At 35.5% G+C, this 13,013-nt stretch overlaps 1 protein-coding gene across 2 annotated transcripts in view; it reads left to right on the top strand.

Moving 5' to 3' along the window:
• The window catches only part of ZNF566 (zinc finger protein 566), a 66,519-nt gene extending 57,257 nt beyond the window's left edge, over nt 1-9,262 (top strand). For both annotated transcript variants that reach the window (XM_049703048.1, XM_049703047.1), the window contains one exon: nt 7,404-9,262. In XM_049703048.1, the coding sequence (XP_049559005.1) occupies nt 7,404-8,428 (1,025 nt within the window). In that variant the 3' untranslated portion in view covers nt 8,429-9,262. The remainder of the gene's footprint in view (nt 1-7,403) is intronic.
• Nucleotides 9,263-13,013: the final 3,751 nt, after the last annotated feature.

Genomic DNA, 13,013 nt, shown 5'->3' on the forward strand with positions numbered 1-13,013 from the left:
CATTGCAGTGGCTTCTCGTTGTGGAGCACAGGCTCTAGGCACGTGGGCTTCAGTAGTTGTGGCACGCGGGCTCAGCTGTTGTGGCTCACGGGCTCTAGAGCACAGGCTCAGTAGTTGTGGTACATGGGCTTAGTTGCTCCGCGGCACATGGGATCTTCCTGGACCAGGGCTTGAACCTGTGTCCCCTGCATTGGCAGGTAGATTCTTAACCACTGTGCAACCAGGGAGGTCCTATATATACATTATTTTACTATTCTTTTCCATTATGGTTTATCATAGGATACTGAATATAGTTCTCTGTGCTATACAGCAGGACCTTGTCGTTTATCCATTCCATATATAATAGCTTACATCTGCTAACCCCAACCTCCCACTCCATCCGTTCCCAAATCCCCTCCCCCTTGGCAACCACAAGTCTGTTCTCTATGTCCGTGAGTGTGTTTCTGTTTCATAGATAGGTTCATTTGTGTCATATTTTAGATTCCACATATAAGTGATATCATGTGGTATTTGTCTTTCCTTTTCTGATTTCACTTAGTATGATAATCTCTAGTTTCACCTATGTTGCTGCAAATGGCATTATTTCGTTCTTTTTTATGGCTGAGTAGTATCCCATTGTATATATTTACCACATCTTCTTTATCCATTCCTCTGTCAGTGGAAACTTAGATTGTTGCCATGTCTTGGCTGTTGTGAATAGTGCTGCTGTGAACATAGGGGTGCATGTATCATTTTGGATTAGAGTTTTGTCTAATCCAAATGCCCAGGAGTGGGATTGCTGGATCATATGGTAATTCTGTTTTTAGAAAAACTGTTAGAATTAATAAATGAATTCAGTAAAGTTGCAGGATACAAAATCCACGTACAAAAATGAGTTGCATGTCTATACACTAGTAATGAACACTCAGAGAAATTTTTAAAAAAAATCTCATTTACAAGTGCATCAAAAAAAAAAAAAGATTAAATACCTAGAAATAAATTTAAGGAGGTGAAAAGACCTGTACATTGAAAACTATAAGACACTGATGAAAGAAGTTGAAGAATTCACAAATAAATGGAAGGCTACTCCATTTTCATGGATTGGAAGAATTAATATTGTTAAAATGTTCATACAACCCAAAGTAGTCTACAGATTCAGTGCACTCCCTATCAAAATTCCAAGGCATCTTTCAGAGAAATAGAACAAACAATTCTAAAATTTGTATGAAACCTACAAAAGACCCTAAATTGTCAAAGTAATCTTGAGAAAGAAGAATAAAGCTGGAGGCATCATGCCTCTTGATTTCAAACTAGATTACAAAGCTGTAGTAAAAATAGTATGGTATTGGCATAAAAACAAACACATAGATCAATGGAACAAAAGAGAGCCAAGAAATAACTGTGCTTTGCAAATAAGTCCATCTGTACCATTTTTCTAGACTCCACATATAAGTGATATTATATGATATTTGTCTTTCTCTTTCTGGCTTACTTTCTATATGACAATGTCTAGGTCCATCCATGTCACTGCAAATGGCATTACTTGGTTTCTTTTTATGGCTGAGTAATATTCCATTGTATATATGTACCACATCTCCTTTATCCATTCCTGTCGATGGATATTTAGGTTCCTACCATGTCCTGGCTATTGTACATAGTGCTGCAATGAACATTGGGTGCATGCATCCTTCTGAATTATGGTTTTCTCTGGATATATGCCCAGGAGTGGGATTGCTGGGTCATATGGCAGCTCTATTTTTAGTTTTTTAAGGGACCTCCATACTGTTCTCCATAGTGGCTGTACCAATTTACATCCCCACCAACAGTGTAGGGGTGTTCCTTTTTCTCCACACCCTCTCCAGCATTTACCATTTATAGATTTTTTGATGATGGCCATTCTGACCAGTGTGAGGTGATACCTCATTATAGTTTTGATTTGCATTTCTCTAGTAATTAGTGATATTGAGCGTCTTTTCATTTGTTTTTTGCCCATCTATATGTCTTCTTTGGAGAAATGTCTATTTAGATCTTGTACCCAGTTTTTGTTGGGTTGTTTGTTTTTTTGATATTGAGCTGTATGAGCTGTTTGTATATTTTGGAGATTAATCCCTTGTCAGTTGCTTCATTTGCAAATATTTTCTCCTGTGGTTTGTTTTTTAACTGAGATATCCCTCCTCTAACCCTCTGTTCTTCCTCCCCAGGTGTGATTGTAACATAGCTTTATTTTAGAATTTTCCTTTATTATCATCCAGTGGATTCCCTTAAGATCATCCTTTTGATTCTCTTAACTCCTTCCCTTTGAATTCGTTTTGATTCTCTTCTGTATTTGCATGCCTTGGATACTTTTGTATACCTAGACTGTTGGATCTCTTGCCTTCCTCTTTCTTGATTTGTTTCCTTATTGTTCTGAAGCACATCTTTCAAAAGCAACCAAGGGAAGGATGCAAAAGAAGTAAATAGAAAGTATATTTTGTGAATCCTTTCATGAATAAAAATGTTTTCATTTCACTCTCCTAATTTGATTGATAATTTGACTGGAGATGTCATTTTAGGTGGAAAAACTTACTTCAACTTTTTAAAGGCATTGCTCTGAGGATTTCTAAAATCTTCTGTTATCTAGTGTTGTAGAGAAGTCCAAAACCCATTCAGTTCTTAATTCTTTTAAGTGACCTGTTTAATCTCTTTGGAAGCTTTTAGCATTTGTTATTTATTTATGATGTTCTAATATTTCATGTTGAGGTATCATGATGTTGATTTTATTCTTTCATGTACCAGGGCACTCACTTATTCCAGAAACTAAAAATCTCTGAAATTTTCTTCTGTAATTTTGTTGATCATTTGTTCCACATTGTTTTCTCTTTTTCTCTGTTCTCTATGTTTCAATGTTTATTGATCATTTTTTATGTCCAGTGCTTGGCACCATGTCTGACACATAGTAAGAGCTCATTAAATTTTTTGAATGATTGAACACTCATAATTCAGATCTTAAATTTTTTGTGCTACCTCTAGAATTTCTTTTTCTTTTTTTTAAATTGAAGTATAGTTGATTTACAATGTTGTGTTAGTTTCTGGTGTATAGTGAAGTGATTCAGTTATACGTGTATATATACAGATTTTTTTCATATAGTTCTCTGTGTTATACAGTAGGACCTTGTTTATCTATTGTTGTTTATCTATTTTATATATAGTAGTTTGTATCTGCTCTTTTTTCTTTTTTCTAGTTTCCATCTCTCTCTCTCTCTCTTTTTTTTTTTTTTTTTTTTTTTTTTGCGGTTCGCCGGCCTCTCACTGTTGTGGCCTCTCCCGTTGCAGAGCACAGGCTCCGGACGCGCAGGCTCAGTGGCCATGGCTCACGGGTCCAGCCGCTCCGCAGCATGTGGGATCTTGCCGGACCGGGGCCCAAACCTGTGTCCCCTGCATCGTCAGGCAGACTCTCAACCACTGCGCCATCAGGGAAGCCCTCCATCTCTCTTTTTATGTTGTACTTTCTGTGAGGTTTTATTAGGTTCTCATCTTCGTATTTTTATTTAAAAAAACATTTTCAGTATTTCTTTTTCTGACATCATTCTCTATGGAATTGCTATATAACATTGTTTTTAGAAGCATTTTCTTTTCTTTTTTTTTTTTTAGAAGCATTCTTCTTTTGAATTTTGGGTTTTTTCCCTCCATTGTCTCTCCTGTTTCTGTTTGTGTATTTTAAGCTCTTATTTTTTGTTTTTGTTTTTAATTAATTAATTTATTTTTGGCTGTGTTGGGTCTTCGTTGCTGCACACTGACTTTTTCTAGTTGCGGCGAGTGTGGGTTACTCTTCGTTGTGGCGCACAGGCTTCTCATTGCGGTGGCTTCTCTTGTTGCCGAGCACAGGCTCTAGGCACACGGGCTCCAGTAGTTGTGGCATGCAGGCTCAGTAGTGTGGCTCATGGGCTCTAGAGTGCAGGCTCAGTAGTTGTGACACATGGGCTTCGTTGCTCCGTGGCATGTGGGATCTTTCCAGACCAGGGCACGAACCTGTGTCCCCTGCATTGGCAGGCAGATTCTTAACCACTGCACCACCAGGGAAGTCCCTTAAGCTCTTATATTTAATGTTTTCCGGAAATAGCTAGTGACTCAAAGCTATTTGCTCATATAAAACTGTGGCATTAAAAAGCTGATTTGAGCTTGTTTGTGACAGGATTTGTAGATTTATTGGTGGTAGTTACTGTAGAGTGATCTGCCTAGAACAGTTCATTGGCTGACACCACCTATCAGGTCTTTTCTCTTGGGCTGATTTTCTCCAGAATGGGATCCTCTACTTTCTTTCTGGAATTAATAAAATAAGCGTGGCTGCCCGATTCTTGAGAGTTTACTGGGTATAGTGGACTGTGGAATCAGCCTGCTATATGGAGTAGGTTTGAGAATGTGAAGTCTGTCTATTTCTTACAGATTTTCAAGTAATTATCCTTTTTGCAACCCTTATGCACCCTAGTTTCAAGGGTACCTGGTGTTTGCATTCTTGAAAATATCTGGTATTCTACAGTAAGACTAATCTGTGACTTAGGTTTCAAGGCTCAAGGTTAATACATCATTTATTACTATTCCATCTATTCTCTAGTTTCCAAATTTTTGTTGATGCTTTTTTCCCCACTCTCATTGTCCTCATGGAGTTTCTTCTTTTGTTGAATCTCATTACTATCTTTAGTGGCACTTCATGAAAGAGCAGTAATAAATGCATATATTCAATGTGCCATATTTGCAAAAAGTGTGTCCTTTTTATTTTTAATCAATTAATTTTTGGGCCGCGTTGGGTCTTTGTTGGTGTGCGCAGTCTTTCTCTAGTTGCAGCGAGCGGGGGCTGCTGTTCGTTGCGGTGTGTGGGCTTCTCATTGCAGTGGCTTCTGTTGTTGCAGAGCACAGGGTCTAGATGTGTGGGCTTCAGTAGTTGTGGCACCTGAGCTCAGTAGTTGTGGCTCAACGGGCTCTAGAGCACAGGCTCAGTAGTTGTGGCACATGGGCTTAGTTGCTCCGTGGCATGTGGGATCTTCCCGGACCAGGGATTGAACCTGTGTCCCCTGCATTGGTATGTGGATTCTTAACCATTGCGCCACCAGGGAAGTCCCTGTCCTTTTTCCCTAGAGGAAATTTTTAGACATTTTTCATTAAGGAGTATGTATTTAAATACTTTCTTATTGAGTCAGTCAGTAAATACTTGATCTTCCAATATGTACAATGTACCATGCTCAGAGTTGGATACACATTGATGAAGACAATAGACATTTTCCTTGCCTTCACAGAACTTAAGACCTATTGAAGGAAAAGATAGTAAATGAACCTAAATAAGTATGTAATTACAAATTATGAAAATCCTGTTAAGGAAGAGAACAGAGTGCTAAATATATAATTACAAGGAGGGTGTAATTTGGTCATAGGATCAGAGAAGACCTCAAAAAGTATGATCTTTATGTAGAGATTTGGAAAATGAGTAATAGTTACCAAGGCCAAGAGTAAAAGAAAATACCTTCTATACATAAGGAAAAGTACCTAGAAAGATCTAAACAGGGACTAATAATTAGGAGCATTTGAAGAACTATAAAATAGGACCAACGTGGATGGAGCTTAGAAACCAAAATGGAGCATAGTGTGAGATTTGGTTGAAAGGCAGGCAGAAACAAGATCATTCAGAGTTTTGTAGACCACATTCAGGAGTTTGGTTTTTATTGTAAGAGCAATAAAAGGAAACCACCAACGGATTTTAAGCAGAGCATTGGCAGGCTAATGCCATTCTAGTGACATGGACTCAAGACTACAAACCTCAAGTGGAGAAACTAGGTTGGAGGCTATTCCAGTATTCCAAGGGAGAGATATTTCATATTAGGTATTATATTGAACATAAAGGGAAGAGTGTCAGGATATATTTAGGAACAATATTAAACAGTATTTGCTAAATAATTATATGAGAGTAAGATGAATAAGATGGTACTAGAATGATCTTCACTTTTTTGGCTTGAGGTTTTTCCTCTGGGTCCATAGTGGTCTTCAAAACACTTCACTTGCCTAACATCCGTATTTTTATATGGAAATTCTTCCATAATATTATCTCCCAAATACTAAATAATTATTTAATACCAAGTATTTTTTCATGTAGTATTCCCAGTCCTCACAATGATTATAAGAGTTAGTTATCATTCCTGTCATATAGACAGACAGTTGGGGGCTCAGAAAGATGAACTAATTTGCCCAAGGAAACAAAGCTTGTAATTAACTGAGTTTTAGTTCAAAACTCATACAACTGAATCTTGTACCTCTGATCTTTCAATAGCAATACACTGCCTCCCATTATATTCTTTTCACTTCTCTTTGAACCTACAAATGCCCTTCCTGTCTGTTGGTCATCACTACCACAGTGCTTGTGCACTTGTTAAGTTCTCTCCTCTTTTTTCCTAAGTTCAGAATTACAGAATTCCAAGGCATAGTATTTTCATCAAACCCCAAGCATATACCATATCGAGCCACAGAAAATCCTCCCTATATAACACTCATGCTAGGTTCATTCAGCACCTGACTTTTCTTAAGGTACTCTCCCATCTGGATTGCCACCTTCTATTTCTCTGTCATTGGTTGAAGAGAACCTAAGCCTCTAGTTACTTAATCTAGAATTTTCAGCAATGATGGAAATGTCCGATATTTGTGATTTCCAGTATGGTAGACACTAGCCATATTTGGCTATTTCTAACACTAGAAATGTGGATATTGTCACTGAGGAACTGAATTTGAATTTTTATTTAATCTTAATTATGTTAAATTCAAATAGACATATATGCTAGTAGCTACTGTAATGGACAATACAGATCTCACCAGGGCCTGGCAAACTTTTCAACAGGCCAGATAGTAAATATTTTAGGCTTGCAGTCAATGTGGTCTCTGTTGCAACTGTAGCTCAAAAACAGCCATAGACAATACATAAGTGAATAAATGTGGCTGTGTTCCAATAAAACTTTACTTATAAAAATTACTGCAGGGCTGCAGTACATAGTTTGCCAACGCCTGAACATTCTTCCTTAGACATATTCATTTAATCCTGACAACCACCCTATTAAGTGGTATGATCATTCCCCTTATTTTACAGTTCATGCTGTGCGCCGCTTTTATATGTGTGTTTGCATATGATGTGAGATTTTGTGTGTGTGTATGTATGATTAGAGCCATCCTGTAACAAGGGAGTCTAAGGCATCTGTATATTTAGCAAGCTCCCATAAGTAATTCTGATTTATAGCAACGTTTAGAAACCAGTGGCTTACTTACTGTCCTCACCTTACTATGTCATCTCTCTTCACTCTTCTTTTCTTGTCCATTTTTAAAAATTTCAGTTTAATTCTCCCATTTTAATTGAAGTTTTATTTCTCCCAAACAAGAAAAATGTGAGTGATTGCTTTCATATTTTCTTTCAGTCCTGGAGTCAAGATGTGAGACCAAGAAATTATTTCTGAAGAAGGAAATTTATGAAATAGAGTCAGCCCAGTGGGAGATAATGGAAAGACTTACAAGACATGACCTTCAGTGCTCTAGTTTCAGAGATGATTGGGAATGTAATGGCCAGTTTGAGAAACAACATGGCTCTCAGGAGGGACATTTCAGTCAACTGATATTCACCCATGAAGGCATGCCCACTTTTAGTCAACATCCATCCTTTACATTACAGCAAATCATTAGTAATAAAGAGAAATACTGTGCAACTAAGGAATATAGGAAAACCTTTAGACATGACTCACAGCTTACCACCCATCAGATAATTCATACTGTTGAGAAACCCTATGAATGTAAGGAATGTGGAAAGGCCTTTAGACATCCCTCAAGACTCAGTCATCATCAGAAAATTCATACTGGCAAGAAACCCTTTGAATGTAAGGAATGTGGAAAAACCTTTATTTGTGGCTCAGACCTTACTCGACATCACCGAATTCACACTGGTGAGAAACCCTATGAATGTAAGGAATGTGGAAAGGCCTTTAGTAGTGGCTCCAACTTCACTCGACATCAGAGAATTCACACTGGTGAAAAGCCCTATGAATGTAAAGAATGTGGGAAGGCCTTTAGTAGTGGCTCAAACTTTACTCAACATCAGAGAATTCATACAGGGGAGAAACCCTATGAATGTAAGGAATGTGGCAATGCCTTTAGTCAGAGCTCACAACTTATTAAACATCAGAGAATCCACACAGGTGAGAAACCCTATGAATGTAAGGAATGTGAAAAGGCTTTTCGTTCTGGTTCAGACCTTACTCGACATCAGAGAATTCATACTGGTGAGAAGCCCTATGAATGTAAGATATGTGGGAAAGCCTATTCTCAGAGTTCACAACTTATTAGTCATCATAGAATTCATACTAGTGAGAAACCCTATGAATATAGGGAATGTGGGAAGACCTTTAATTATGACTCACAGCTGATTCAACATCAAAATTTGTACTGGTGATAAAACATAGAATATATGAAATGTGTGCAAATGCTTTTATTTACAGCTCAAAACTATTAACATCAACTATTTAACAAAAGAGAATTTATCTCTATATTAATCCCTCTAAATAGAATAAGGTAGAAACATCTTATTTGCTGACTACAGCTTGTTCAGCCCAAGAAAAATCATGTAGGAGAAACACCCTATGAGTAGAATACGTTTTGGAAGCCATTTAATAAAAGCCCCTATTTCCCTTGCCATCAGGTAATTCAGTCTAGTAAATACTCAAAATGACAACAGCACTTCTGGCACCTTTCTAACCTTATCTTAAACATCGGAGAATACATGCTGAAATGTAATCCTGTGATTTTCATTTTATTTTCCCCCCAATTTGTCTATAGTTGTAATATTCTTAAGCTTTTAATCCATTTAAATTTATATAACTGTAAAGTCCATCTGTGTATATCATGGTTTATAAAATATCTTTATTTTTAAGATACCTTTAATACCCAAGAGCAGTGACCTCTTTATTTTTGAAGATAGCTTATTCCTTTTGCTCTTTACAAAATTTAGACTTTCTTGTTGTAGAAACGTTCGTGTAATGACTTACCACTCAGTAAATAGAGATCCTTTACTATCTTCATGGTGTTTTCCTTGTGTTGCTGTAATATCATTTCATCAAATCCCTATTGATAGACATTGTAGTTTCCTCCAGTGTTTTTGCCATTATACACAGTGCCCTGATGGGCATTCTCCCTAGGTATATCTTTGTGTCATGTCTTTTATTTTAATTACAGAAATAATGCCTCAATATATATTTTCCTTATAATAGGTTTAAACATTACAAGTAAGGTCTTTGACAACTATCCTTGTACCCATATCCCTCCTTGTTTAGTATTTATCCTTCCTGAGCATTTTTCTATGTTTTTATACATATATGTTTTGGTAGAAATTATAAAATGGGGATAATTATAATACCTACCTCATAATTTTGTGTGAGGATCAAATAAAGAGACACAAAGTGCTTAGAATTGTGCCTGTCATATAATAAATAGATACCCACAGAATGTTGGTCATTGTTAATTGTATTCATCGTTGTCATTATTAGTATTATTTGTTGAAAAGCAACTGTTTCTACAGACCTTACTCAACATCAGACAGGATAGATAATTGAAGAAAGACCCATTGAAGGTAATGAATTAAGAAATTTTCCATTATCACTTACTTCCTATGGAACATGAAGTAATCCTGGGTGTTGGTGGGGAAAGTAATGTGTGTAATGAGTAGGAAAGGCTGTATTCAGACTGGTATCCTTTTCACTACATCATATAATACCTAATATAAAGACAGATGATAATATAGACAAGACATTGGTGACACTGATTAAAAAGTATGAAAAGACAAACAGCATTATGTTTGAAAATGAATATGCATATGTACATAAAGAGAAACTTTATAGTGACTGATTTTAAATGTTATACTGAATACAGTACTTCCAATACATTTGAAAACCTAAACAAAATTATTTTGTAGGAAAATAAAAATTACAGTATTGACTCAAAGAGAATTAAACTCTTGGGAGACTCATAAACACAGGTAAAAGGGGAAATTTAGCGTGAGATATAGTAGCTATTACTAATGAAGCATCAAACCCAATTTCTTTTCAGGCAGAACTCTTTTTTAAAAAAATTGGGGTATTATTGATACCAACATTATATTAGTTTCAGGTGCACAACATAATAATCTGATGTTTGTATACATTGGAAAATGACCAGCATAATAAGTCTAGTTAACATCCACCACCATGCATACTTACAGAATGTTTTTTCTTGTGATGAGAACAGGAAAGACTTTATCAAGTATTCAAGGAACTATTAGTTATATAGAAGTAGACATCTCGTAACATACTCTAACATAATCCTGATGTTAGATAAGGATTAGGAGAACACAAACAGGAAGCTATTTTTCAGGGTCATCCATGAAGATATATACAAGCATACTAAAGAAAATAGCAAACTGTAGGTATCTATTAAATGAACAGAAATGAACCTGCATTGGGACAGTAACTGAAGAGGATCCCCAGTGCCCAGTTCCAGCTAATGAGTGCTATGAGAAAATGCAGGCCTTCTTTTGCCAGCTCTTCTGACTTTTGGGAAAATCCAGAAATCTACATTTTTTTCAGTGTGTGATAGCCCTTGATTTTTTAAATGGCAGCTAGGGTTTTGTTTGGTTTTTTTTTAAACATGGTATGGACCAAAGATATATTGACGCTGCAAGTAGCAAGTGACCCATAGCTTACTTTTGTTCTGGACACTAGAGCAGTGAGTGTGCAAAAGGCTCACAGGAGGAGTTTTTAATAGTGCAAATCCCTTAGCCCCAAGGAGACTTAAGGGTGGCAGGGGAATAGTGAAATACAAGATAATTTACCTGGAATTTCTTAGATGTGAAAAGTATTTTCAGAGATAAAGTAGCTAAGCTCCAAATACAGTTTGTTTTTTTTTTTAAGGACTTGATCCAGTCCCATATTTTCTACATGCAGTTTTTTATTCTTAGCATCATGTCATTTAAAAACTAGGGTATATTTTATATGTTGTAATCCCATTCTTGAGCTATATAACTATACACACTCAGCTGAAAATAAGAATAAAGAGTTAACCTATTGAGAAAAATAGGTTAGCCAGACCATCACTCTAGCAGCAAATATGTCACTGGAATTATGCATTCTGTTTTAGACCAAGGGTCAGCAAACTTTCTGTAAAGGGCCGGAAAATAAATATTTTACCCTCTGTATGTCATACTATTTCTGTTGCAACTACTCACCTCTGCCATTATAGTGTGGAAGCCTACTAAAATTTCTTAAGAAATCCTGAAGTTTAAAAAAAAAGTCCCACAGCTTAGCTTTGTTTAGGTTTAGGTTAGTGTTTGAGATGGGCCTTTACTGTGCCTCAATTTTCATGCTCAGCAAGCAGCTTGCTACATTGAATGGTACCATTCTGTGGAAGGAAAATCCATATATCCAAAGTTACTATAGATCTGTCCTTCTATGCTCCACTTTCTTTTTTCTTAGATCCCATATTAGAGGACTTTAAAAAACAAAACAAAACATTGAGCTACTTTATTTTTTATGAGGCATGAAGAAGTAAAATATTTAATAATCAATTTGAGATAAGTAGAGTGAGCAACATATCTGCAGATGGTAGAATTAGTAAAGACGAGGCTGTTTTATTCTAATATTCTGCATTACACTAAAATGAGAACTAAGTGAAATTTTATATTCTTTTGTCATTTTAAAGTCATTTATTGAGTTCCTCATCTAAAATTACAGAAATAATGCATTTGCACTTGAACCAATGAAACAATGCCAGTAAAAAGAAAAAAACATTATCTCTGCTCCTCTCCATTCCTCACTCCCTTCCCCTTTGTCTATTTCCTTCTGAGTAATGTCTAAACCTCGTGTATCTCCCCCATATACTTCTTCAAGCTTAAACAGTAACACAAATAAATTATTTTAGTATTTTTTACCCCCCCAAATGGATGATACTTTATACATTTCTCTGTAATTTGCTTTTTTACATTCAACAGTACATTTTGGAGTTTCTTTCAAGTCAGTAAATGATGATTGAACTTAGTTGTTTTAATGCTTACAGTATATTCCACAGTATGCTTATACCAATACCTACTCAACTACAGTATTTCCCCAGTTGTGATATTTCATATTATCTCCTTTGCCATTTAAAATTAGTGCTGCAATAAACATTCATATATTATATTCTTGTCTATTTATTTTATTTCTATAAAATAGGTTTCCCAAAACATTTCCAATGTTTTCCATGTTTCTTAGAAAAGTATTGCTTATAGAAAATTTCAGAGGACAAGAGGATAAAGGAAAAAAGTGCAGGTTTTCATATATGTGTTTATGTGGGTGTGTACACACACAGATTTAACACTTAATCCATCTGGATTGATTATTATATATGGTGTGATATAGTATGTTGGCTTGTTCTCATCCAGAAATAAAGCCAATTATGCCAGAAACAATTATTAAAGTATTGAACTATTAAACTATTCATTTTCTACTGAATTAAAATACTATCTATCATATATTAAATGCTCATATCCTCAGACCTATTTGCCAGCAATCTTTGATTTATACTTTTCAGTAACTTATTACTTGTAAATAAAAATACATATAATTACATAGTGTTTATTTGAAAATAAAGACAAATGTGTCTTCATTAGAATTAAAATTTTTTTTAATCCAGTTCCAGTAAAATTCCTCATTGGGATTATATTTTGAATTATTAAGTTTAAATATAGAGTATCCCAAATGAATGCATCATTGACACTGACTGGATATTCATTAATATGTATGTATGTCTTGAAATTTCTTTGAGAGCTCTTCATCCTCCTTACTCTCTAATATCTTTATAATGTACATAAAATATATATAGTCCTTAAGATATGCTAGTAATAATTGAAAGTTTAACATATTTTATTAGGGTATTGATTATAAAGAGATAGATTCTTTTGATCTTTTATAATGTGCAGATAAAAGATATACCCATCTCACAGTATTACACCTATTTTCTTGTCTTATTTCATG

This window comes from Orcinus orca, chromosome 20 (assembly GCF_937001465.1).
Source record: "Orcinus orca chromosome 20, mOrcOrc1.1, whole genome shotgun sequence".
Classification (NCBI taxonomy): Eukaryota; Metazoa; Chordata; class Mammalia; order Artiodactyla; family Delphinidae; genus Orcinus; species Orcinus orca.